The sequence below is a fragment of the Amborella trichopoda genome, chromosome 6 (assembly GCF_054954075.1).
Source record: "Amborella trichopoda isolate Santa Cruz 75 chromosome 6, AtrichopodaSantaCruz75HAP2 v2.0, whole genome shotgun sequence".
Taxonomy (NCBI): domain Eukaryota; kingdom Viridiplantae; phylum Streptophyta; class Magnoliopsida; order Amborellales; family Amborellaceae; genus Amborella; species Amborella trichopoda.
This window is the reverse complement of record NC_142341.1, coordinates 362,259-389,415: the sequence shown is the minus strand read 5'-3', so window position 1 is coordinate 389,415 and position 27,157 is coordinate 362,259. Positions and strand designations below refer to the sequence as shown.

Here is a 27,157-nt window from a genome sequence, read left to right as displayed (position 1 = left end):
TACCTACTATTGTTTTACTATTGTTTTACTATTGTTTCTCAGGGGCAATAATTCTTCTCCTATATGTTTATGATATGCTTATAACAGGTGACAACCATGCCTATATATTATGCTTGAAAGAGCTTCTTAGTCACTCATTCAAGATGAAGGATATGGGTCCACTAACTTACTTTCTTGGTCTAGAGATTCATTACTCCCCACCAGGTGGTGTGTTTTCTTGAAGCTCCCGAATACTGTGGAAATGCAAGAAACAACACGCTGTATCAAAATCATCTACGGGAGCCGAATATAGGGCCATGTCCTTAGCTTATAGTGAAATCACTTGGTTAAGAGGTCCTTTACGTGACGAATATTTTTCCTCGATCTCTCATGCCTTTATTTGTTGATAATAAGAATGCTCTTTGTATTGCCTCTAATCCAATGTTCCATAAGCACAAAGCATATAGAAAGCCAATTGTCATTTCATTCATAAACAATTCCTGGATGAAGAGATCACACTCCCACATGTTGCCTCACAACAACAACTTGCATACATTTTTACCAATTTAATGACTCGGGCCCGACATGACTATCTCATTGATAAACTAATGTTGTTTAACCAGCCTCAGTTTGACGGGGACTGTAGGGACTGTTGAAGATCTTGTATTATTTATAAGGGAAAATATCTCCTTATCTCTTATTTTAACTTCCATATCTTATGAGACCCAAGAATTGAAAATATTACTGTAAGCAAAAGGTCTCCATCTTTTCTATCTTACAACCCCCTGGACCCCTTTGACCATATATTTTTGACCCAAACAAACACTAAAATGACACCCTCTTCAAACTCCATCTCTCTCTTCGCTTCTCAATGTGTTTACCAGTCAAGGGGATTAGCTTGAGCTCAAACACGAGGACACCTTCTTATGTGTGAGAGAGAGATGAAGTTTTAGAGAGAAAGAGATGGAGTTTGGATTTTAGAGAGATGGAGTTTTAGAGAGAAAGAGAGATGGAGTTTGAGTTTTAGGGAGAGAGATGGAGTTTTGAGAGAGACCGATGTTGTGAGAGAGAGATGGAGTTTGAGATTTAGAGAGAGATGGAGTTTTGAGAGAGAGAGATGATGACGTGAGAGAGATGGAGTTTTAGAGAGAGATAGAGTCATTTCATAAGTTATTGAGGTCAATAATACATGGTCAAAAGGGTTTAGGGGTTGGATGATAGAAAAGATGGAGTCCTTTTGCTTGCAAGTAATATTTTCAATTCTTGGGTCTGATGAGAAATAAAAGTTAAAATAGGGGATAATAGGATATTTTCTTTATTTATAATATAACGTAGTATATCATATATAGAAAGTGTAGTGTATAATTATCATATCATATATAGTAGATCAATTATATAATATTACAGAAGGTGAGGTGGTGCATTGCACTTTTACTCTTGCTATGCAAGTTATGTAGCCTATCGTTCTATGGAGAGAGAGAGAGAGAGAGAGAGAGAGAGAGTAGTGAATGGTTCCTTTTTCCTCTTTGAGTGTTTTACAACTTACGTATTGCTGGTGTTGTTTGGGGATGTCTTTAATATGCTTTATTTTGTATTTATGTCTTGCCATTTGAAATATTATGGGCTTGAGTTGCTTCTGAGATAGGACTTACTCCTTGCTTGTAAAAGTAAAAAAAAGAAGCATATGTCTAGGTTTTTGTAAAGAACTTTGCCTGTTGAATATGTGAATCATAATGTTCATTTTATCTCTCATTTCTTCTCTGTCTCTTGAAATTATAAGCAATCGTATGCATACTCATGCTTCCTTTTTCCCAATATTTTTTCTAGATTAGTAGTTTTGTTCAATGCTTTTGGTACCTTCCCTGAGTGTTTCAGATTTACGGTATTGTATTCAGGAAAGAGAAGCATCTCAGATGTATAATTTTCGTAGAAAGGGTAATAACAGCAATTGTTCTTAAAGAGTTGCTAAACCAGCTTCAAAAGTTTTCAATCTGGAAGACAACTTATATGGCTGGAAACAATTCTTGTTTGCAATCCCAAACTAGAGTTCAACAAATTAATGTTGTTGATAACTTTCGTGGAGGCATGGTAAGCTCATTTGTGGAGAGTTCAACCCCCATCGTCTTCATGTTTGTATCATGAGTACACACTTTACATAACATGTTTTTCATGGTTTTGCAGGTGAATATTATTGTTGCAACACAAATTCTTGAGGAGGGATTGGATGTTCAAAGTTGCAATCTGGTTATTAGGTATGATCCTTCAGTTACTGTGAGGAGCTTTATCCAATCCCGAGGTCGTGCACGTATGCCAGGTTCCGACTATTTATTAATTGTTGAAAGGTTTGTTGTATTCCTTCTTTATATTTTGGTTTGTTGGCTGTGAGCTTTTTGGGTGGTGTAAACCATTGTTCAAAAAATTGTTGCAAACCATTGTTCAAAGAATTGGCGTGTCAACCCAAAACTCCCTGTCTTGCCAACATGCCATGTCACCTGATGGATCCATCCAGCCTTTTTGCTCGTTTTTGGACTTTATTTCACTATAAATAGAAACTCTGAAAATAGTGTATCTACTTTCTAAATAATGCTTCTACATGGTTACCCAAATATGTGTATATCCTATCCTTGATATAGGTATGTTCTCTGTATTTATCATTTTATACGATATCCAATGAGGAAATACTATACGTATATGGTGGAGTCATGCAGATCGCGGAGTCAAGTTGGGGTCATTGATTCTGGTGGGCTAATATATTGGTTGAGTGAAAGTCGTGTCCAAGTTTTCAAACAATGTTGTAAACTATAAGGAGTATTTCTACTTTTATTTTTACATCACAATTCACATATTGTTTGCTTGGTGCACTTCGAGGTTTGTGTTTGTTATAGTAGTCTACAATTCCTTTTTTTTTTTTTGTTGTTGCTAAGTTAGTGAGGTGTTTGAGCGTGTACCACGACTGTTGTATTAAAATGAGAAATAAGTCCAAAGTGTGTATACATGAAATAAAAGTAACATAAGGCGTTTCCATGAATAGGTATCCTCACTACAACACTCACTCAAAGCTCTTGGTTGAGGGAGAAGATATTTATTGATTTCTGTTGGGGAAGATATTTCTTTTGCACAGCTTCTATCTAATCTGTTGAAAGCATACATTTTTAATTTATAAGATACTTTGTAAGGTATATTTATGAAGCAGAACTTTAAGTTGGTGATATGCTTTTCTCAGGCTGATTGTTATATTCATTTTATATGCTTTTCTCAGGCTGATTGTTATATTCATTTTATATTTATAGTCCCCCATTGCTTTTGAGATCTCTGTGAATTGAAAAAAAAAAAACCCAAGATTTCAAGAAACATCCATAAACTTGTTCTTCATTGTTGGAACTTTTATTTAGTAATTCATCTTGTCTTGAGTATTCCATCCTCTTGTATTGGACATTTGGGCTATTGGTTTTTGTCTAGTTGTGATTGTGTTCATGTGTCAGTATGGAGTATGCCATACTCAGTTTGCTGCAGTCGGAGTTAATACACCATGGACTTGTTTATGTTTTTTTACTATTTTTACTAAATTTTTAATGATTTGAAGTTTTGAACGTGTTTCAACTTTCAAAATTCATGCATATATATTTGCATGGAAAAAGTTAGTTAGAATACATATAAATGCAAAAGATACAAAATTTCGGTACATATATGTAGTTTTTTACCTCAGTGAGTTTGAGGTTCTAGGAATTGCCAGGCCAGCTGCCTAGCGTTTTTTGAAACATTGATTTCTTGTGATTAAACTTCAGAATTTAGATAACACATTGGGAAGTTGTGAAGAAGCGTTGATGTATACCATGCTTTTCTTTTAGTTACTCTTGCATGTTTCTTTTGTACATGAAAAATGTTGTTCCTTTCTTTGTTTTTTATTTTTATTTTTTATTTTTTCTAGTAAGGATTATGCTACATTCCGGAGGATAGACAAGTATCTTGTTAGTGGAAAAGTAATGAGAACGGAGTCTCTACGGAGGAAGTTTGATCCTGCATTGCCCATTGAAAATCCTTTGCATTCTGGTGAATATTATCGTGTTGAAACTACTGGGGCAATTGTTACACTTAACTCAAGTGTAGCTTTGATCTATCGTTATTGCTCGCAATTACCTGCTGATCGGTGAGTTTTTCTTGTTGCTGTTAGTATGGTGTTGTCTATTGTTTGTGCATCTTTGCTGGATGCATATCTTTTGTTATCTCTAGAGAAAAGAACATCTTCAACTTCATATAGTGGTTCTCATATATTGGTTTGCACGTTGGAGATCACGGTTTGAGGATTTTTGCTGCTCCTATTTTATAATTCAACTTTTTCTAGGTATTTTAAATCTTGCCCGAGATTTGATATTGATGAGGAACGTGGCTTTTGCATCTTGCGGCTTCCTAAAAGTTGCCCAATTCCACCAGTTAAGGTACATGGGCAAACTGATGTGTTGAAACAGAGTGCATGTCTTGTGGCATGTAAGAGGCTTCATGAAGTTGGTGCTCTGACGGATTATCTATTACCTTTGACTGAAGATGCAGAGGATGATGCTTCTATGGGAAGTGGTATGGTTTTTGTTGAATAGCTTTGTTGTGTTATTCCTATATCATTGTTATTTCTGTTTTCTAGTTACTTTATATTATTTGTTATTTTTTTGGCAACCTATTTTGAAGATATGTAATCCTTACGTGGTATTTAGCTTTCCTCATTTTTTCTTGAGAAAATCCCTTATCTGTTTGTAGGGGAATAAGGTAGTTATCTTTCATCACTAAAAATTGCATAATTAGTAATGGTCTTATGTATCTATTCACAGGAGGAGAACCGTGTGAAGAGTTTCATGCCATGTATTTCCCCCAAGAATTAATTGGGCACTTGAAGAAAGGTTGCGGCAAGGAAATGTATGATTGCTACTCCATTACCTTACATAGCAATGTTGATCATGGTTGGGAGTTCAGAAGTCTTCTACTTATGGTTAAATGTAACCTGGGTTATGATTTCGAGCAGTTGAGTTTTGTGATGGGACCAAATCAAGTTTCAGTTTCTGTGAACATGGGATATGCTGGTACCCGTGAACTTGATGTAGAACAGGTCAGTGGATGTAACTTCATGTTTATGGTTTGTGTTTGAAATTTTAGAGTTGTCATTTATTCATTTCAATCTTTTATTTTTCTTTATTTTTAATTTTTATTCTTTTCAGGTTCTCATGGCTAGGCGTTTTCAAACCACGATTTTTAAAATTCTTATAACCGGAAATGTAAGCGAAATGAGAGAGTCATTAGAAAGACTTAATCAAGGGGAAACTTGTTGCACTCAAATCGAATATTTACTGCTACCATCTATTGGTTCTGGATTTACGTCATCTCAAATTGATTGGGATAGTGTTCGGTCAGTCTCAGCCCTAAATCCAGACCGTGCAAAAAATTATCAAAAATGTCATTGTTCTCCTAAAAGCAATGCTCATTTTGTACGACTCACAAATGGTACTTCTTGTGATTGCTTGCTGAGGAATTCATTGGTTTTAACACCACATAATGGAAAGATTTACTACATTAGTAGTATTTTGCATGATATGGATGGGAACTCTCCCATGAAACAAGATCGAAAGCATGGAGCGCCACGTACCTATAAGGAGTACTTTAAATGGAGGTGAGCTTCTGCAAACGTTGTGGAGGTCTAGATCCCAAATGTTTATCCTTTCCATTTTATGCTTCCTTGTCGATTTGTGTGCTTCACAGGCATGATATTTTGTTGCAACATGAGATGGAACCTTTGCTTCTTGGAAGGCACCTTTTTAAGGTCCAGAATTGGCTTTTGAAGCACCCCTGTAAAGTAGGGACAGGTATGTCATTTTCAAACTTGTTTCAAAATGTGTCATCATTTTAAATCATTTCACATTTATGCTCTTGTATTTGATAGGGCTGGCAATGTCCCGGCCCGGGCCAAGGAGGCCTTGGCCCTATCAGGGCTAGGCCGGGCTAATAAAAAACTTTTAAAACATAAAGGAAATAAGGGCCAAGCAATGTCAAACCGTATCGGCCGTGTCTTGGCCCTGGCTGAGGACCAGCCTGGCCCGTCCCTGGCCTGGCCACATTTTGTGGCCCAGGCCCTAATTTTTCAGGGCGAGAACTACCGGGCGAGGCCGGGCCACCAGGCCCATTGCCACCCTTAGTATTTTTTTTCGTTTTTACTTATATTTTTTCTGGAACTATTTTAATGGAAGAACTCAAACCTTCATATTGCCACCAGTAACTTATCATTGACTACAACTATTGTCCTTACTGGAGCAATAGAGCTGTAAATGGGAATTATCTTCCCACTCAGCCAAGAAAGCATAATTATGTGGATGTACAACCCCATTGTTAAAGGAACACAATAGGCATTTGCTCTCTCTTGAAGCCACATATTTTGAATTAGCAAAGTGCTTATCGGTCACATTCGTATTATTTGTTGTGCGCAAGTCATATCTTACAGTTAGTTTCTTCCTTTGACCAATCACCATATCAGTGTGGTATTCAAGGGCTCTAAAGCCTGATCTTCCGTGGGTGGTTCTACCTTCTACGTACTATCTTCCCCAAGATTGCATTTTCATGTGTAGGTTGGGGGAGCTTGGCATGTAATACACCATTTAGCGAGTAGAATGTTGTTAGAGCTGTTTGGTGTTGATGGTTGACTCATGTTCTTCCTGCATGGTGGTACTGTTCATATATTCCACATTTGTGCATGCCTTTTGCGATATCTTCTCTTTTTTATGTCCTGGTGAGCACAAAATGTTTTCTTGTTGTGGGTTTCTACGCACATATGTCTCACTGTGAGAAAATATGTTTAACAATTTAACCGATTCCCTTGTTTCATAATTGCTATAACATTGTCATGCGTTGTGGGAGTATCAGCATGTGGGAAGTTTATTGAGAGGGAGATGTCAAGTGATTCTTTACTGCACAGGATGTATCCTCTGTCCCAAACTTCTCAATGAGCTGCATCGCTGCGGTTGAGATGTGCCCTGTACTGAAAATCAGTGGCCAGAAAGAACATAAGTTATTATGAACTACAAAGGAATGCTGATTAATTTACATGCTCTAAAAGAGATCATTCGTGTCTTTATTTTCTCTTGTTTATTTTTGTTATGTTTGTCATCTCATATGCATAGATGTAGTCTTTGTCTCTTTACATGTGGTCCTCTTCTGATATGATCCCCCTATTGGGCATTTGGAATCTCTCTGCTTTTAATGACTAACATGTGATATATTGCAAATCAGAACTTTGAGCCTTCTCTTTCATGGGTTGAATTCCTCTTCCATGTGCTTTTATTGTTTTGCATTTTGTCTATTTTTCATCCTGAAATTATTATCTTTATCATTTTCTCTTTTTGGCAGAAGCAATTAATGCAACTGTAGAGTTGCCTCCAGAACTATGTTGTATCATTATGTTCCCCATATCTATTTCCACCATTTATACATTTTCACTTGTTCCATCTATCATGCATCGGATAGAGGCCTTTCTCCTTGCAGCTCAGTTGAAAAGGACTATTGTGGGTCAACATGCTAGAGATCTCAATATTCCCATAATAAAGGTTTTTCACCTTTTTCTGTTACCAAATAGAAGTGTGGAACATCTATTACTGATTTTTTATCTGTCAATTATTCCTTATTAAGACTTTTGGTTTGTTGGATTTCTCCATTTAATTCAGCATGGTTGGTTTCTCATTGGCAGCTACTCTTACCTAAGAAAGGCAGATGTTTTCTCGGCATTCTATTTGCACACATTTGATATTTGATTTTTATTATTCTATTGCATGATTGTTGTGTCCATATCATTATTAGTGATGCCAAATCAGCTAAAAAATAACTATTAGACTATTATGCTTTTGGTTTCTGATGTGCTTGAAGACTATATGCAAATTGAAGTTCTTCCAGGATGAATTAAGTTGTATATTGTTGGTTAGTTACAGTAGTTTCTCATTATGCTGGTATATGGGAATGGATTTGCAATGTTTTGAAACTGTCCTTGGATTCATTTATTGAACAGTTCTCATTCAGAGTAGTAGAAAACTCTCCTAGGATTCATGTATTGAGCAGTTCTCATTCAGAATAGTAGAAACCCGCTCCTGTATGCTTGAAATTATTTTGGAAAATCAATCATTGAAAATCCATGTACTTTTATTTTCGTCAATTTTGTTCATTTTGCTGAGTGCTTTGAATTTGTCACTGAGGAACTATGGGTTAGTGTCATCTCTGTCATGTTTCCCTTCCTAAGGATCAGGCTTTCATTACAGTGGTTTGCTCAAGGGACTATTGATAATATATGCTTTTCCTAGTCGCTTCAGAAGGGTACTTAGACTTTCTGAATAAATCAGTGGACATTTCAGTTAGTACAATGTAACCACTCCCCCCCCCAACCCTCCACCTGGTACCTTGCATGTTGTATAGGGTCATCTTTTGTTTAGTGCTCAACAAAAGAACTTCTCAGTTGTTTAAATCTATCAGCTTAGTGTCGACTTTCTTTCTTTCTTTTTCTAAAGGGGCATTCTCCACTTTCTAAGTCCTCTTTTGTTTAGCATGCTTGCATTGCTGACTTTAATTAGCTTTATCATTCTTTTCCTGCCATATTAAGGGATTAGTTTTTCTCTCTTAAATTCTGATTTTGCCAATCCCTTGTGGAATCGTAGAAGTTGGAGAGTGAGGGGTGGGTTGCTGGAATGTGTCAGTGTTGAGTTGCTTTCAAATGATCAAAAGATATACTTCAAAACACAGTGCCTTCTCCATGCTAGTATCGTCATAACAAGTGCTTTCACTTTTTTTCGTTTTTATAAAATTGTTAAAAGAAATGTGAGCTCCTCCAGTAGATGTTGGTTGGCGACCACAGGCAGCAGATATTCATGATAATTCTCTTTGCAATAATTCTCTTTGCAAGCTGCGAATGTACTACTTTTCCAAGTAACCATAGAAAACATTTGTTAAATAAAAAGTGAGAGAGTGAGAGGGAACAAGGAAATGTTGACTTATATACAATTTGGACTTATATGCAATTATACTATAATAGCCATGCCCGTTAATACTGTAAAATAGCATGAATACCCTTAGTAAGAAACCTATATAAAATGATGAGTCTTCCCTTTTTTTTGCTGGGACTCCTCTTTAAGTGTTGCACTATGGTCAAGCATGCACTTGTGACTTATGCAACATATGACTTTAGTAAACAAATCAATTGATGCTTAGAGGAAATAATGTATGAGGTACAGAGAAACAGACATAGCCATGTAGGAGCTTCTCTTGGATGAATCAATGAAGTTGCAGGTGACCTCAATATGATGGTGACTTTCCTGGAAAGGTGCACTGAGATCATCTGTGCAGAGAAGTAGTGGAGAAAAAGGAGATTAAGAAGTTTGGTTCCAAATGTAATGAAGTAGAGAGTTGTGTTTTTAGCAAGGTATCTGGAAACTCAACTGTGGTCATTGCATATATGTAGATGACATTGATCTTTGTACCATTCTTGGAAAGTGTGAAACCAAAGTCTTATTGACAAATCTTTGACATAAAAAACATGTCCAGTTGATACAGAATAATTATTTTTAGTCAATCTCATTACAATAAGAAGATACTAAGAAAATTTAACCATCTTGAGTGCAGATCCAGCATTACTACTATAGACCACAGAACGACTGGGTTGTAATAAAGGTTATTTTGTTGCTAAAAAAAAGTATGCAAGAATCATAGGAAGTCTCCTGTATGCAATGATTTGTACAAGGACTGATAAGTGCATGCAGTAGGTAAATTGAGTAGATTTTACCAGTAATCCATGCCACGAGAGTTGGAAAGAGTTAAGTAGAGCACTTAGATACTTAAAGGGAACCATTAAATATGGTTTGGATTATCAAGGTGCAACACATGTTCTAGATAACTATGTGATGCTGATTGGGTATCAAAGAATATGCATTCTAGATCTACTAGCCAATGGTTGTTTAACCCCTTTATGCAAATTGTCTCATTTCACATGAATGACATTGCTCTATAATCTGCACAAGTGTTAGCGTCGTGGCATGGGAAAGTAATTAGTGGCATGAAGTTAAGAAAAATGATCATGAGAAAGTTTCTTGGAATAAATATTATGCATGTACCAAGTGTTAATAGTCTTGAAAGAGAATGAAGATTATTCTAGTACTTGCAACAAATTTGAAAATTCTTTGGCAAGGCTTGGATTTGCAAGATTATTTATAAGATGTTCCTCATCATGATGTTTCTATACTGATATTAATGTTGCCTGCAAGGGTCTGCTGCAAATGTGATGTAGGAGAACTTGAAGAAATAGAAAAATCAGCAAGAAGCACACAATTTTGGAGAAACCCTATGGTTTTCTCCCACCTGGAGCTCAAGCCTTAGGCTTCTCATATAAGACAGTCTTTCTTTTCTTAAAGAAGAATACATGAATGACTATCCAGCCCATTCATGCCTTTATTTATAATGAAAAATTATTGTTTTGGATAATATTTGTTCATACAATTTAACTTTTGATCAAAAGGTCCAAACTTAAATATAATTTGAAACGAAACTCCCTAACTTTAATTAAAATATCTATAAAGTCCCTAGAATTCCTAAAAACTAAAAAAACCTTAGAATTACACCCTAAAACGAAATCAAAATATGCATCCTTTCAAATTGAATAGAAATTAAAAATAAATGTATTTTTTTCCTCCATCAACTCTTATCATTTTCTCAGAACTCCGTTTTTCCAATACTTAATGACATTGTATTCATTTGTTTTTATGTTTCTTGATAAATCTTCACGTGCTATTTCTAATAATAATTACCTTGCCTGTTGTTGTGAGGTGTTATTACTCCAATTTTCTCTTAGGATGTATTCATACAATTTTATGCATTTTGCATGGTATGGATCAGTTTGTTATCAATGATATTGTTGCGACATGTCATAAGCAATCGTCTATTAGTTGCTCATCATTTTGTAAAAGCATGTTCAGGATGTTATTACTTATTTTATTGGTAAATAATTTGTTCTTTGCTCTCTTGCTGTATGCTCTCTGTGTTTCAAATGTATGTCTGAAGACTGGAATCCATTTACTTAACTTTGTTGCTTAAGAAAGTTGATATTCTAGTTTCCAGATTGATCTCTGTGTCCTTTCAAACAGGTATTGGAATGTCTTACGACTAAGAAATGCCAAGAAGAATTCTCTTTGGAGTCTTTGGAGACTCTTGGTGATTCTTTTTTAAAGTCTGTGGCGTGTCAACATTTATTTATGACTTATGAAAACCATCACGAGGGCCTTCTCAGTTCAAAAAAGGACAAGATGGTTTCAAATGCTACCCTTTACAGGCTTGGATGTGATCGTGAGCTATCGGTACTCATTTTTATTATCTTGCATAAAAGTTCTGAATCATAATATCTGTTTACTGCAGCTTGTATATTCATTTCAATGTTTTCACAAAAGTCTATTATTATGCTTCATAATTTTCAGATGATGTTCAAATAGCTGTATCGAGTAACTTTCAATATTGTGAATTTCAAGAATATGGAAAGTTGGGGAAGTTTGTGACTTTGTGTATTGAAATGAGTTTTCATTTTGTATTGGAGTGCTTGATAAGATCCTCTTTCTCTTGAATGTTTTTGGATTTTTGGTTGATTCGTACTCACTTTTTCCAAAACAAGTCTTGGATTCACAAGCCCCTTAATTTATTAGTTATTATTTTATTTTGATTGTGACATGTGACTGTTTCCTTAGACCTATATGTGGCTTCCATGGGAACATCAAGTTGACCTTAGGTGGGTGAATTTGAAAGTGTGTTGTGCAACAAGAGCCAGAGGCACTAGTAGCCTTCACAGGCTATTCTCATTATATGTTCAGCATAGAGTTACAATTGGACAAAAGTCACAAAACTGTCTTCATATGAACTTGTGAATTAATAAGCCTTAAAGGATGAAAGATTTGGCTGAAATACCTTTACAGTTCAGTCAGACCAACAATGGCATTTACTCAAATTTCTCTTGCTGAAAAATATCTCCTTATGTTATTTTGTTATGTTGTAAAATTCCTATATAGTATTTATGATCATGCTTTCACCAATTAAGGTTCCCTTGCAAGTCTTATACCCTTGAGTTTGGATCCAATTGGTTAATATTCAACTGTTGAGTTGTAGTGCGATATTTGCTTTAACAAATTGTGTTGGGGAACTATGAATTATCAAAATGTAATTGGGTAATTGAATTGTGCCTTTATTTATGATGCTTTCTAACATTTGTATAGAAGATTCTTAAGAAACAACTGCTTTGAGGTCTATACTATGGTTATGAATTATCAAAATGTAATTGGGTGATTGAATTGTGCCTTTATTTATGATGCTTTCTAACATTTGTATAGAAGATTCTTAAGAAACAACTGCTTTGAGGTCTATACTATGGTTATGAATTATCAAAATGTAATTGGGTGATTGAATTGTGCCTTTATTTATGATGCTTTCTAACATTTGTATAGAAGATTCTTAAGAAACAACTGCTTTGAGGTCTATACTACGGTTCTGCTATGCCAACCACTGTTTCATAACAATTATGCTCTCTCCTATTGTAATTTGGTTGTTATTGTTTATCTTCTCAGGGTTATATCAGGAATGAATCTTTTGATCCTCAAACTTGGAGTAGTCCTGGTGATTGTTTACCTACTAATAAGGACCACAAAAGCTTTTCCTTGTCTTCCAAGAAAACGTATGTTAAGGGACAGAAGAAATTCAAGGCCAAAGTAGTTGCTGATGTTGTGGAGGCATTAATTGGCGCATTCCTTAGTACAAATGGTGAGCAAGCTGCATTACTTTTTATGGATTGGATGGGTATAAAGGTTGATATTTTCAAGGATCCATTGATTGAGAGGCCACATCTTCTGCAACCTGAGAGATTTGTGAATGTTAGTCTCATTGAGACGCTCTTGAAATACAAATTTCATGACTGTTCATTATTGGTGGAGGCATTAACTCACGGATCATATCAAGTTGAAGATACTCTAGCAAGTTATCAGGTTTGAAGCGTCAGAACATCCTGCTGCATTAATTTTTTATGACTGGTGTCTTCTCTTTGATTGAAAATATTGTTTTCTAAAACTCATAAAACACATTCTTGTCCCCCCAATCCTTCGAGATTTGGGAGCAATAGGCCTGTTTATTTCTTGGTGTTTTCATCACCTTCTCTTGCATTGATTAGAATTTCTTGGTTTTATAATTGGACCTGGTTTCTATGCGGCCAAGCCCGCATATGTAAAAATGTGAGCCTCTTATTAAATCAATTTTTTAGATGGATTTTAAGACTTAATTTTTAAGGACATGTAATCTCTAACATGGGGATCATGAATATAAAAAAATAAATAAATTTTAAAAACTAAAAATAATAATTCTAGTAAGAAAACATTTGGACCGTTAGTTTCCATTGTTTTTAGATGAAACACCTGTTTTTAGTTTCCATTGTATATCTAAATGAACAGGTATACAGATAGATACATAAGAAAGATTATGATGACATAATGATATACCAAGAAAGAAGTTCAGATACCATTAAAAGAGATGTAAAATACCTGGAAGGGATTTACGTGAAACATGGATTGAAGCACAAAAGGTAAAGCAGAAGGGAAACACACCAAAGCAGAAGAGCACACCACGACTAAACTAGGCTGAGAGGCTCAGAAGAGCTCCTGCCTTCAAGATTGAACCTACATGGCCATATATAGGCCTCGGATTTCAAATCCGGACTCCAAAATTAAAATAACAAACCTAAGTGTCCGACAAGATCACATGGATCCATGTGGGTACAGTGTAAAGTTACTGACATGAACAGTGACATAAAGTGGGTACAGTGTAAAGTTGCCGACATGAACAGTGACATAAAATGGGTACAGTGTAAAGTAGCAGACATGAACAATGACATAAAGTGGGTACAATGTAAAGTTGCCAACATGATTGCTGTCATGAACAGTGACAGCATCCTTATCTTCTCAGTCTGTATCGTAGGCTAGGGGTAAGCCATCTGAGTCATAGCTAGGAGAAGAGTGGTTGGAGGGACTGTGAGAGGGTCCGGTGTAAGAATCATCACTAGAGCTGGTGCTTGGCTATCCTTCTGGGGGAGGAGGATTATCAGCTAGCCATAGATGTAATTGATGAAGGAGTTCAGCTCCGAGAGGGGTCTCATCATTCCATATTGTTATTCCTGAAAGCACATCCAAAGGAATCCATTCTAGCTGGATTCTGTTAATGTAGCACATAATATTTTTCAATTCTTTCCAAAGATCAGTCTGAAACATCAAAAAATTTAGGAGATTAGAATCATATCATCCAATGGTCTGGATATGGGGATGTTGGGTAATGAAGGCATGGTCAGGATAATTCTGTGGTTTCAGATCTTGATTAAAGGCTATAATGATATACGGTTTGTGGTAATAATCAAAAGATTCAGTCCATTGATTATAATGGTAATGCTTTAAGAGAAATTTGTAAAAGTTGAAAGCTCTTGGGTTAGGGTGGATATAATTATTCCATTGTAAGAAATGGCAATGTCTTAAGTAAGACAATAGTTTTCTTACATGAAAATTGAAACAAATATGGTTGTTTTGGGTAAGATACCAAAAGAAACACATGGCTTCTTTAGGCATGTTGTAATAATGTCTGGTTTGGAATAGGGAGAGAAATGGATAATTAGGATGGCATCGAATTCCTTGAAAACATTCTCCATGGTTTTTGACTAAAATCTTATGCATTTTTTGTTGCATAAATTCATTTCGTGCTTCTATTGTTTTGTTGAGAATGATGTCAAAAATTTCTTTAGGAATTTCTCTTGGTTCATCTTCTTCAATCTTGATGATGGGTCCCATGAAAGGGACTATTTGAAAAGAATTTTCTTCTGGTTTTCGTCTTTTGGAAAACATATCTGCTAAAATATTGTTTTTTCCAAGAATATGTTTGACTTCAAAGTTCCATTAGGAAAACCAGTTTACCCATCTGAGTAATTGAGGATTTGGAAGAATTTTGTTTTTGAATTTCAGCATATTTGAAAAACTCGGCATATCCATCTCTACAAGAAAAGAATGTCCTATGAGATGAAATTGGAAATTTTCAATTCCTCTTTTTACAGCAAGGATTTCTTTAAATGTGGAGTGGTAATGTTGTTTTGACTCCTTGAACTTTCCACTTTTGTATCCACAAATCATTCTATCTTTCTCTTTTTCTTCAAGCAAAATACAAGCCCAATATTCATCAAAAGCATCTGTCTGTAAAATCTATTTTCCGTTACAAGGGATTTTCAAGGGAGGAAGATTTTGAGATAAATCTTTGAGCTTAAGAACACACTCAGTCTGTTTGTTAGTCCATGGTGGTGCTTTCTTTTTCAGTAGGAGATAAAGAGGACTAGTGAAAGAGAAAGTCTAGGAATAAAGGGGACATATAATTTACAATTCCTAAAAACTGTTGAATTTGTTTAACTGTAGGAAGCACATTAGGGAATTCCAAAACAATGGACGCACGAAATGAATTTATGCAACAAAAAATGCATAAGATTTTAGTCAGAAACCATGGAGAATGTTTTCAAGGAATTTGATGCCATCCTAATTATCCATTTCTCTCCCTATTCCAAACCAGACATTATTACAACATGTCTAAAGAAGCCATGTGTTTCTTTTGGTATCTTACCCAAAACAACCATATTTGTTTCAATTTTCATGTAAGAAAACTATTGTCTTACTTAAGACATTGTCATTTCTTACAATGGAATAATTATATCCACCCTAACCCAAGAGCTTTCAACTTTTACAAATTTCTCTTAAAGCATTACCATTATAATCAATGGACTGAATCTTTTGATTATTACCACAAACCCTATATCATTATAGCCTTTCATCAAGATCTGAAACCACAGAATTATCCTGACCATGCCTTCATTACCCAACATCCCCATATCCAGACCATTGGATGGTATGATTCTAATCTCCTAAATTTTTGGATGTTTCAGACTGATCTTTGGAAAGAATTGAAAAATATTATGTGCTACATTAACAAAATCCAGCCATAATGGATTCTTTTGGATGTGTTTTCAAGAATAACAATATGGAATGATGAGACCCCTCTCGAAGTTGAACTCCTTCATCAATTACATCTATGGCTAGCTGATAATCCTCCTCCCCCAGATGGACAGCCAAGCACCAGCTCTAGTGATGATTCTTGCACCGGACCCTCTCACAGTCCCTCCAACCACTCTTCTCCTAGCTATGACTCAAATGGCTTACCCCTAGCCTACGATACAGACTGAGAAGATAAGGATGCTGACTGAGAAGATAAGGATGCTGTCGCTATGAGAAGATAAGGATGTTGTCACTGTTCATGACAGCAATCATGTCAGCAACTTTACACTATACCCACTTTATGTCATTGTTCATGTCTGCTACTTTACACTGTACCCACTTTATGTCACTGTTCATGTCGGCAACTTTACACTATACCCACTTTATGTCACTGTTCATGTCAGTAACTTTACACTGTACCCACATGGATCCATGTGATCTTGTCGGCCACTTAGGTTTGTTATTTTAATTTTGGAGTCCGGATTTGAAATCCGATGCCTATATAAGGCCATGTAGGTTCAATCTTGAAGCCAGGAGCTCTTCTAAGCCTCTCAGCCTAGTTTAGTCGTGGTGTTCTTCTGCTTTGGTGTGTTTCCCTTCTGCTTTACCTTTTGTGCTTCAATCCTTGTTTCATGTAAATCCCTTCCAGGTATGTTACATCTCTTTTAATGGTATCTGAACTTCTTTCTTGGTATATCATTATGTCATTATAATCTTTCTTATGTATCTATCTGTATACCTGTATGAAACAATTTTCCTTTATAATTCTATTAATAGCTTGTTTGTTTGGACTTCTCATTTCGGTGATGATTATAATGCTAGGCATAATTTTCCTGCGTCGTACTTAAAATATAATTTCTAGCCTTGTATTAAAATTCAAATTTTCTTCTTGCTTTGCAGCGATTAGAGTTCCTTGGAGACTCAGTTTTGGATTACCTACTTACTAAACACTTCTACAACATGTATCCGAGAATATCTCCACAATTATTAACAGATCTCAGGTCTGCTTCTGTGAATAATTATTGTTATGCACATGTAGCAGTTAAAGCTGGTTTGCATAAGCACATTCTCTATGCATCAAGTGAGCTGCACTCACAAATTGCATCCTCTATTAAGTGCATAAAGGACCTATCTCTTTCAGCATCAATGTTTGGGTGGGAAGCTGATACAGAATTTCCCAAGGCAAGTTTCCTGTCCCCTTTCTCTAATGTTTTATGCTTGTGGTTGTTGAACATTATAATCCAGTCACATACGGGTTTGCATTCTCTTTGTGGCTGTTTCATGTTTTCAGGTCTGAATATTTGCTGTAGAAAAAAAATTTATAATGGTGTCTAGTGGGGATTTTTCCCAATTTCTTTTTCTAGTGTTCTCTACGTCAAGAACTGTTTTTATTCCACCTGTCGGTGCTAATTGTTCTCTTGAGTATTTCCAATCCACATTATTAACTTTTGGGGTTTCATTACTTTGCTTGATACCTTGGATGAGGGCCTATAATATACCTGACACTTCCGAACAAGTTGATATGCCAAAAAAAGTAAATGACCTTATTGGGAATGCCCTTTGATATTTCTATACTTTGACTTCAACTAGGTGTTATACGTGTACTAATGAGGTGCTTCCAATAAGATGATACTGGACAAGGGAGGATTGTCAGTTGCCAGAAATTCCCTTCTTTGATATTGCCTGGAGTTCTGATATACATGCAGTATCAAAGTCAGAAATTAGTTTGTTCGAAAGGCTGCTTTCTATGGTAGCTTTCTCTTTCCAGAGTGCTTACAGGAAGGAAACTTGTAAAACTAATCACAAAGCAAAACACTGCCCAAGTGGTTGCTTCTCCTGAGCTTGGATGCATTGATGTCAAGATGAACTTAATCAGTTCCTCAACAATGCAGCTAATGGTATCTTTCGTCTGTTGATAGTGGTGCTGATTCTCAATAACGTAGTCATTCTGAACTTCGAAGTTTACAATGATTCCCTTGTAATCCCCCTTTTGACAAATAGTTAGAAAGATCACAGCCCCTTAGATTTGCCACATATCGTAGTTAACGACATCAATCGTGTGTGTGTGTCTGTGCATTGATTGATTTCTTTTTATGTGGTTACCTTGCTTTCTTGGTAGTTATGTTTCAATCAAACATTTTTTACCACTATGATTATCATACATTATCTTGTTTTTGTTCTGTAAATTTTCATGACAATTATTAGGTTATATGCATATATTGTATTAGAAAGGTACTTCGGCCATATGGTCCGAGAGCAACACAAATTAATGTGCTTTAATTCATATTCATCTCCTTGTAATAATTATTAGTCAACAAATATAGTTTTCTTTCTACTTCCTTGCAAGTCTCATACAGAAGAATTTGGGTTCTTACAGGTGCTTGGAGATGTAATCGAATCAATAGCTGGGGCCATTCTGGTTGATTCTGGCTTTAACAAGGAGGTAGTCTGGAGAAGCATTAGACCTATATTAGAACCATTGGTCACTCTAGAAACAGTGAAGATCGAACCCGTGAGGGAGCTTGAAGAACTCTGTTCGAAAAGATCATATAAGAAGGAAAAGTCATTTTCAGTTGCAGATGGTTTGACTTATGCTACATTCACTGTGAAAGTGGATGGAGTGTCCTATAGCAATACTTGCTCTGCAAGAAACAGAAAGATGGCAAAAAAATTTGCTGCAAAAGCATTACTGGAGACTATGAAGGCCAGTATTCCTGGACTCTGACCCTGCTGTTGCTTGTGCAGTGAAAAATAAACCACTTTGCTGTTTTGCTAAGAATTTATGTGATTATGTTTTTTGGTGGATCTGTGGGAAAATTCAGCTGTGGGTTTTGAATCTCGAGGTTTTATTACAGTTGCGAACACCTAAATTGTCGAGCTAGATCCCCAAATCCAGTCATCTAGTGGTTTATTCTAGTCAACTTGTGGATCATTTTACAAGGGGAAGTCCTTGCAGATGTGCAGATTGCGTTTTGATGTGTCCTTTTGTTCCGAACCATCCATCCAGATCAAGAATCAGTGCTAGGGCTGGATGGGTGTCCCTCGCAACAACATACAGGTTTTGTGAAGCTTTTTTGCTGTATATGCAATAAATGTTATTTGTTGGGTGGTTTTTGGGGCCAGGTATCCCGCCCCATGTAAAGAAAAAGTGTGTATCTTCGTTTAATGAGCAATAGAAAGTCTGTCTAATATTGTTTTTGCTAAGTTGTCCATAGGTTCTGCATCCTAGTCTAGTTGAATCTATCATTGTTGTTTGACATTATGTAATGCATTGTTCAAACCATCAAAAGAAAATCCGAAGTAGTGCCGGGAGACGTGTTGAATCTAGAGGTTGTATGTCTTTCTCCAACAAGGGCTTCGGAAAATTATTTATTGGGATTATATACAATGAGACCGTAGTCTTCCATACACAAAGGCCACAAAAACATAGGAATTGGGCTTGGGCAAGTGCGTGGCAGTTGACACCGAGCAAAGCTACATCTCAAGTTCAATTCCTATTGCTGAACTACCTGAAAAAAAGAAGTCCCGGAAACATTAGATTATTGGATGTAAAATTGAGCAATTGGGATGTATCATTTCTCAACTCAGTCTGAAGAAAATTGTTCTGTTTTGATCTTTTGCTATAGTGCTATAAGATTTAGCGCCGCATAACATGCACATCTAGCAATTTGAGCAAAGTTTAGAAGTTTGCTTGGAAGTATTCGTAGCAGAGATATTCTACGAAAACAAGAAGGCTGCTCATTTCCGCATTATTGACTGGGGCCTCCAAAACCAATTAGGAGCTGCTAGGCGATTATTCCATGGAATTTTAGATTGCTTAAAACTTCCACTTCTAGAGAGTTTCTTGATTACTCTCATGGTTCTCTTTCTATTAGTTGTGTAGTGGTGAGAAAGATGAGGTTGATCGATAGTGTTATTCAATCGAGAGAGCAAGTTTAAAAAAAAATATCAATGAGGTCCTTGCTAATGTTAAAAGAGAGAGATCTGTTGTAACCCAAATTGCAATGTTTATTGTGATAGCAGATTTCTCCTTCATGGTCAATCCCAAGCCTAGATAAGCCCAGATAACAGAGGGTCATGTTAGGTTAAGGCAGCTAGTATAAAGCTTTTGTTACATTTTTTTTCATCAATCCTAAATCTAAGTTATATTCTTATGCTGGAGCATTCCTTGTAAACCACATGTTTGATTGCAGATAGGGCCTTTGATATAACGTAGCAACATAATAGATTGTGTTTCCGATACCAAATAGTTAGAATAAGACGTGAATGATGACGGTAATTGTGATAGTGGATTCTACTTATTGAAACCGTGGGTATAGCCTTTTAAAGACCCAACAGGACGATTATTAGGACCCAAAATTTTGTAAAAATTCAAATTTGAGGTTTTAAATTTGTAGATCTTATCCTCCCATGTATCGGCAGTCTAATGTTGTAGTTAGAGCAGAATGCTGTCCAAGGAAAAAACCGTATTTGGGCCTTCCACCAATGCTCCAGAAAAGGACAGCTCCATCCGCATAAGATTTCCTTCAAGAAGCTAATATTAACATGCAAACAAACACTTTTATCACTTAGCCACACGTCAAACTTCGTTATTATGCGGTGAAAAGTAACAGCAAAAACAGTCATAAATTGGAAAATCTTGTTAGGAGTGAAAAACAGAAATGGGGAGTGATTTATCTTTCTGTTGCATATCCTAAACCTCGCTGCTTAGAGAGCTAAAAGACCCAAAAGACTGGCATGTGCCGGTAAAAGAAACGTATCCAATGAGACCTCTATCTTTAGTGAAACGTATCCAATGAAATTAGATTAATCTTGACCATTGGATGTGAAATTAGATGGTTGCATTTCTTCCATTGACCAAGCTCAAACTTTAGAAGAAATTTTCTCGAACTTTGTGACACATCCATACTATCCGATTTCATATTGAATGGGTGTAAATAATTGTGACCCACTTGTATCAAAGGTAAATGATCTCATTGTATATAATCCCACCTAAAAAAAGATAAAAGTTTGGTGTTGTGATAAAATGATGAGGGCGTCGAGTGAGTTTAAGCAAATTTATGAAAACGGAAGTAAACTCGTAAAAGTACAAATCGATTTTGACTGTATCAAATCCTATACATATATTAGTACAAATATAAAACTAGAGGAAAAAAAAACGAAAAATTGTCGCACTACTATGTGGGTGTGTGGGCAAGTATATTCCAACTCAGATTTTCACAATTCCCTTCAAAAAGCCGAGGCAAAGCAATGGCAGAAGCATATACTCTGATGGAGGATTTGGGGATGATGTACCCATGCTAACACATTAAAACTACAAAACCCATCATTGGTTACCAGTGATTAGAAATTGGTGCTACTCAGATATGTCGTTAACCATCGAAAATTCGATTTTGCCAATGGGACAGCAAGGTTTCAAAGGAACCCTCCCAATCTCCTGGGGAAGAGAAATGCTTTGGCAAATGCACTTAAAAGCCCTGCATGTAGAAACTGGATAGCTCGGCAGAGCATAAGAGAGACCAAGTAACCAGCAACCCCTTTTAGTCCTGAATAAAGACAAAAAAGAGAATATGTTATAAATCACAAACCCAAAATCAGAGAGGCTCGAGATAATGAAGCCAGTCACATGGAAGGACATGGACATAAATGTATAGGCGACACCCAGTTTCCTTTAATTATAGAATTATAGATAACAGAGAAAATCATTTCCCATGACAAGTAGACCTACCAAAATTCCATACGCTGCATTTAAGTAAATGCTTTCCAAATAGAGATATAGAATCATTTCTTCTAGTGTTGTTAAGCACAAGAGACAGTTCAGACAGTGTCCATATCCTAATGCCTTTTATGGGTAGAACCTTTTTCCTTTATTTCAGTTTTCAAGTAGATTCCCACAATCTTGACCCCATCATTTGGACTCCCTCAGCCTCTGGGACCTTCTCGGTCTCCTCTTTCTACCAAAATTTAACGCAGTCTCTCACCTTCCCAATTGCTCCCACCTCAACAGTCGCACAGGTGTGGTCCACATTTGCTTCCCCCAAAATCCAGATCTTCATGTGGCTGGCCCTCTCCCAGAGGGTGCTCACGGTTGATCAACTTCAAAGAAGAGGCATTCCATAACCCAACCAGTGCGTTTTGTGCTTCGCAGATGAGGAAACCAATGCCCACCTGTTCCTGCACTGCCCCTATGCTTTTAACCTGTGGGGGGAACTCCTTCGCCTTTTTAAAATCCAGTGGGTGCTACCTGCCGGTGTACCGTCCATTCTTTCCTCAATACAACCCTTCCCTTGGCCTAAGACAGGGATTTTGCTTCGGAAATCCTCAGTGGCAGCTTCTATTTGGACAATTTGGATTGAGCGTAACAATAAAATATTCCGGGGACAATACTTAGGGTATAACACCTTTGCCCAGCTTACATCCACAGTCGTGTTTTGGGCGACCAATCAGCAAAGTTTAAAAGGGGTACCCACGTCAGCCTTTTTCCAGGATTGGGCTGCTGTGCTACAGCATAGTTGCATACGCTGACCTCGGGCGTCAAATTGGAAACCTCCTACTCAAGGCCTTCTCAAGCTAAATTTCGACAGGTGCTCCCTTGGAAATCATAGGCCATCGGGTGTAGGAGCAATCCTTACAGACCACCTCAGCACTACAGTGACCTCCATCTCTAAATCCGTCGGCCATGCCGACTCCATGGAGGCGGAGGCGGTAGCACTTTTGGAAGAACTAAATCTTGTTCAACTCTCAGGATACAATCCATTATTATTGAGGGAGATTCCAGGAAATACTACTTCCCCCCTAGTTCAAGGCTCACTATTTTGATGAGATTGACCACCTTTGCAAGGATATGCACGTATCTTGGAGGCATACATGGAGGGAAGCAAACCAGGCAGCCAACACTCTAGCTAAAGAAGCGGCTTCGCTGGACGGAACTTAGCATGTCTTTTGGGATCAGCGTCTTTTTGTGGGTTTCTTTTGCTATTAATGTAACCTTAAAAAAGAAGGCCTTTTGATTTTGTTCTTTTGTTTTTGTTTTAGAGCTTCCGCTTTGTGGATAGCCTAAGACTCTCTTACTCTGTACTCCTCTTTTTCTAATTAAAGGTTAACATTCTCAAAAAAAAAAAGTAGATTCCCACATTAACCGAATGTGGTACATGAAACTTTGGTTCTCAAGTAATTTTCGAAGTCAATATTAATATCTGACATCTACTTCCTTGTTTACAATACGGAAAAGACATTTTTCTAACATTAAATAAATTTCATTGAATAAAAAAATTAGAAAACTGTGTCATATATGCTCAAATCTCTTCACAGAAGTTCAGACCAGCAAGCTATGCATGTGCACAAATGACGTCACCCAAATCTATAATGAGCATACCCCTCATCTCAATCAATGATCCCTATCCTATGTATCTATTAAAAAAATTGATCGCTAAGATGACTTTGAAAGTCCTGCTTTGGCGAAACAGTCCACCCAATCATTACACCCTCCAAGTATGTTAGGACTTAGTTCTACTACTCGAAAATCAGCGATTTCTTCAAATATGTTAATTAGTCTTTAAGGGCATTTGTCCTTTCCACTCAGCCAAGCAATCACAGGAGTTTATCACAGAAGTAAAATCCCCTTCTCAAACACTTAGGATTAAATTTCTACGACCCATTAATAGGACCATGTTGGATTTTTGTGGCCTTCAAGGCCTTGACACCATATTTCTTTATGAGATTTTTATACCAATGGGAGTATGGATCCAAATAGGATCATTGTGATTTGCATGGTCTTTGCGGTTTGGGAATGGTATTTATTACAAAGTTTCAAAAAACGGTCCGCCCGGCGCCTAGGCGCCCAGAAAAAAATTTCCGCATGCCTTGACCTGGGCGCCCCTCCACGGGCGGCTGTACCTGGGCAGGCTAGGCGGGCGCCCAGGGCCCAGTTTTGGGTGGGCGCCTAGAGCAGTTGGCGTTTGTTTTGTATTTAACTTTGCCCACAAGGGCAAAAGGGGCCATTTTTGACGCCCCAAGTTTTTATAAAATAAGTTTTGGGTTATTTTTGAACTCCAAAGTGAAAAAAAACAAAAAACCCTCAATCTTAAACTCATTTCTGAGAATCTTAAGTAATTTCTAAGAATCAAAAGTACCTTTTGTGGATTAAAAAAGTTTTTTTTTTCTCATTGAAATTATTTTTAGGGTGCTATTGGTGGTATTAGAAGATTTTTGACTTGATTCGTAGCTCGATTGAGGTAACCAACATCGAAGATCAGAGATTGGGTAGAAAACGTCAGTCTGTAATTTTTATTTGAGTTTTATTTTTCCAATTTGAGATGTCTTCTGTGGGGTCTACTAAGGATGGAGTTCCCGGATGGAAATATTGTGTTAACCCTGATAAGAATGACAAAAATAAAATTATGTGCAATTTTTTTAGACATGTTTCTAATGTCGGCATAAATAGATTTAAGAAACATGTTGCCGGTATTAGAGGTGATGTTGTCCCATGTAAGAAAGTCCCAGATCTTGTAAAGAAAGAAATTTTGGAATACATTAAAGTTGAAAAGAGTAAAAAAATTGCAAACAAAAAAGAATATAGCAGAATTAAAGTCAAGGATCTATATTTTTTATGATAATATTGACACCGAAGAAGAGGATGAAGATGGGGAAGAAGAGGTAGCCATAGTTGGTACTCAGAGCTCTAAGACCAAGAGAGCTTTTGGGTCTAAGAAGACTCGTACGAAGGGCCTATAGATAGTTTTTTACATCTAGTCTAGAGACAATAATTGAGAAAAGCAAGGGAGGAAAGGGGAAAAAAACAAGTGACAATTGAAAATAGGTTTAAGAAGGAAGATAGAGCCAGGGTGATTCAGCATATTGCTTGGTGGTTTTACCATGCGGGCATTTCTTTTAACACTGCTCGCTTGAATAGCTTCCATACAATGTTGGAAGCAATTGGGCAATTTGGGCCAGGTTTGAAAGCTCTAACTCCTTATGAGATTGGAGAGCCACTATTGAAGAAAGAAATCAAGTACACTAACGAATATCTCAAGACTCATAAGGAGGGATGGGCTAAATTTGGGGTTTATTTAATGACTGATATGTGGAGTGATAGGAAGAGGAGTAACATGAATTTGTTAGTAAATTGTCCCACGGGTACAGTTTTTTTGCTCAACTGATGCTTCCAATGATGTTCATGATGTGCAGTATATATTTTCTTTCATTGATAAAGGCATTGAGAAGGTTGGGGAGGAACTTGTAATACAAGTGGTCACAGATAATGCTGCTCCCAAGCTAGCTGCAGGTCATTTGCTTCGACAGAACAGGATTCTCATATTTTGGACTCCTTGCGCTGCACATTGCGTAGTTCTTATGCTTGAGACAATTGGTGAATTGCCTACTATTAAAAGAATTATTTTTAAGGCTAAAGAGGTTACAATCTTTATATACAATCACATACTTACCCTTAGCATGATGCACAAGTTTACAAAAAAGAGAGAGCTAGTGAGGCCTAGGGTCACTAGATTTTCCACTGCCTACCTTAGTCTACAAAGCATGTATAAGAGAAGGATCGCATTAAGGTCTATGTTTGCTTCAGAGGAGTGGAGTAGGTGAAGTGGTCTAGAGATGCCAAGGGAAAGAAGGCACGAGATATTGGTCTTTCGAAATATTTTTGGTATGAGGTGAAGCATGCTATATTAGTACTTCTTCCCTTGGTGAAGGTCTTGCGCTTAGTTGATGCTGATAAGCCCTCCATAGGCTTTATATATGATGCAATGGAAAGGGCTTAGAATGAGACTGCAGAGAATTTGGGCAATGATGCAGCGACGTATGCCCCGATTTGGGTGATTATAGATGACAAATGGGATAGGCAGCTCCATAGACCATTGCATGCAGCGAGGTACTACTTGAATCCCAAATTCTTTTATGCAGATGCAGATATTGAGTCAAAAAGGGTAATTATGGATGGTTTTAATAGGTGCCTTAATAAATTAGTTCTTGATCCACATATCCAAGATAAGATATCAACTGAAGAGCTAATTTCGTACAAGTGTTCTTTGATGTCATTTGGGAAAGATATGGCATTAAGACAAAGAAACAAAGACGAACCACGAACCAGGTAGTATTCTTTTGACTTTTGTTTTATAAAATATAAATTTATAATTTCTTTCAAGTTCTAATAATGTTAAATACCTAAATTATTTATAAAAGTTGCCCACATATTGCAGCCCAAAGGTGGAGACAACATGGGAGTAGCGCTCCAAACCTCCAAAAGATGGCTATACGGATCTTGAGTTTTACAACTACCTCTTCTGGTTGTGAGCACAATTGAAGTTCGTTTGAGATGGTATTTTACAATTTTACAATTTTAAATGCTTCTTTTGTTTATAAGTTCATTTTGTAATATAGATTCATAAAAGGTAAGAAGATCATAGACTCATAGTAGTTACCTATGCATTATTTTTCCTTATAGGTGCATACAAAGAGAAGAAATAGGCTTGAGCAAAAGAAGCTCAATGACTTGGTTTTTGTCAGAGAGAACCAAAGGCTCAAGGAGACGAAAAACCAGTCAAAGAAGGACCTTATCTCTTCGAAAGACATGGAAAATGCTTCAGATTGACTAGTTAGTGACCCTGATACTGAGGAGGTCTTCCCTGGGGAGGGTTTGACATGGGAAATGGTCAAGGAGGCTTTGAGGCAAGCTTCTGATCCTAAGAGGGCCACTTGAGCAACTTCTTCTGTTGGTACTTCACGGAGGGAGATAAAGGAAGAGGAGGCAGATTCAGAAGAATCTCTGAAGAAGAGGAATATGTTGAAGAGGGTGATGATTCTGATGATGACAGCCTCAATTCTGATGCAAATGAAAACAATGAAGATGATGATTCTGATTCTTATTGATGTCTTGATTGTCTTCTCTCTTCTTTTGTAGTAACTTTATTGCACCATCTTGGTTTGGGCTTTAGACTTTTAGACGATTTTTATTTAGTTATGTGGTTCGTAATTTTTTTGCCTTTTTAGACTATTTCGTTGTGTGGTTTACTGGTTTTTAATAGTTTTGGAAGTCAGTTTGTTGAAGACTTGGAGAGTTGGAGACT

General features: G+C 36.8%; 2 protein-coding genes across 11 annotated transcripts in view; one reads left to right on the top strand and one right to left on the bottom strand.

Annotated features, from left to right (window-relative positions):
- DCL2 (dicer-like 2) overlaps positions 1-19,286 on the top strand; it is a 36,817-nt gene extending 17,531 nt beyond the window's left edge. For 5 of the 10 annotated variants that reach the window (XM_011625267.3, XM_088869972.1, XM_088869973.1 and 2 more), the window contains 12 exons: positions 1,875-2,067; positions 2,161-2,321; positions 3,908-4,126; positions 4,322-4,551; positions 4,800-5,074; positions 5,184-5,632; positions 5,722-5,825; positions 7,360-7,556; positions 11,127-11,336; positions 12,588-13,001; positions 16,983-17,264; positions 18,460-19,286. In XM_011625267.3, coding sequence (XP_011623569.3) covers positions 1,875-2,067; positions 2,161-2,321; positions 3,908-4,126; positions 4,322-4,551; positions 4,800-5,074; positions 5,184-5,632; positions 5,722-5,825; positions 7,360-7,556; positions 11,127-11,336; positions 12,588-13,001; positions 16,983-17,264; positions 18,460-18,807 — 3,082 coding nt within the window. In that variant the 3' untranslated portion in view covers positions 18,808-19,286. The remainder of the gene's footprint in view (positions 1-1,874; positions 2,068-2,160; positions 2,322-3,907; positions 4,127-4,321; positions 4,552-4,799; positions 5,075-5,183; positions 5,633-5,721; positions 5,826-7,359; positions 7,557-11,126; positions 11,337-12,587; positions 13,002-16,982; positions 17,265-18,459) is intronic. The other 5 variants (XR_016057968.1, XR_016057967.1, XM_020667391.2 and 2 more) reach the window with 5 other exon arrangements.
- A 1,853-nt stretch (positions 19,287-21,139) lies between these two features.
- U2A' (U2 small nuclear ribonucleoprotein A) overlaps positions 21,140-27,157 on the bottom strand; it is a 31,389-nt gene continuing 25,371 nt past the window's right edge. The window contains exon 8 of the mRNA XM_011625210.3: positions 21,140-21,628. Coding sequence (XP_011623512.2) covers positions 21,623-21,628 — 6 coding nt within the window. The 3' untranslated portion in view covers positions 21,140-21,622. The remainder of the gene's footprint in view (positions 21,629-27,157) is intronic.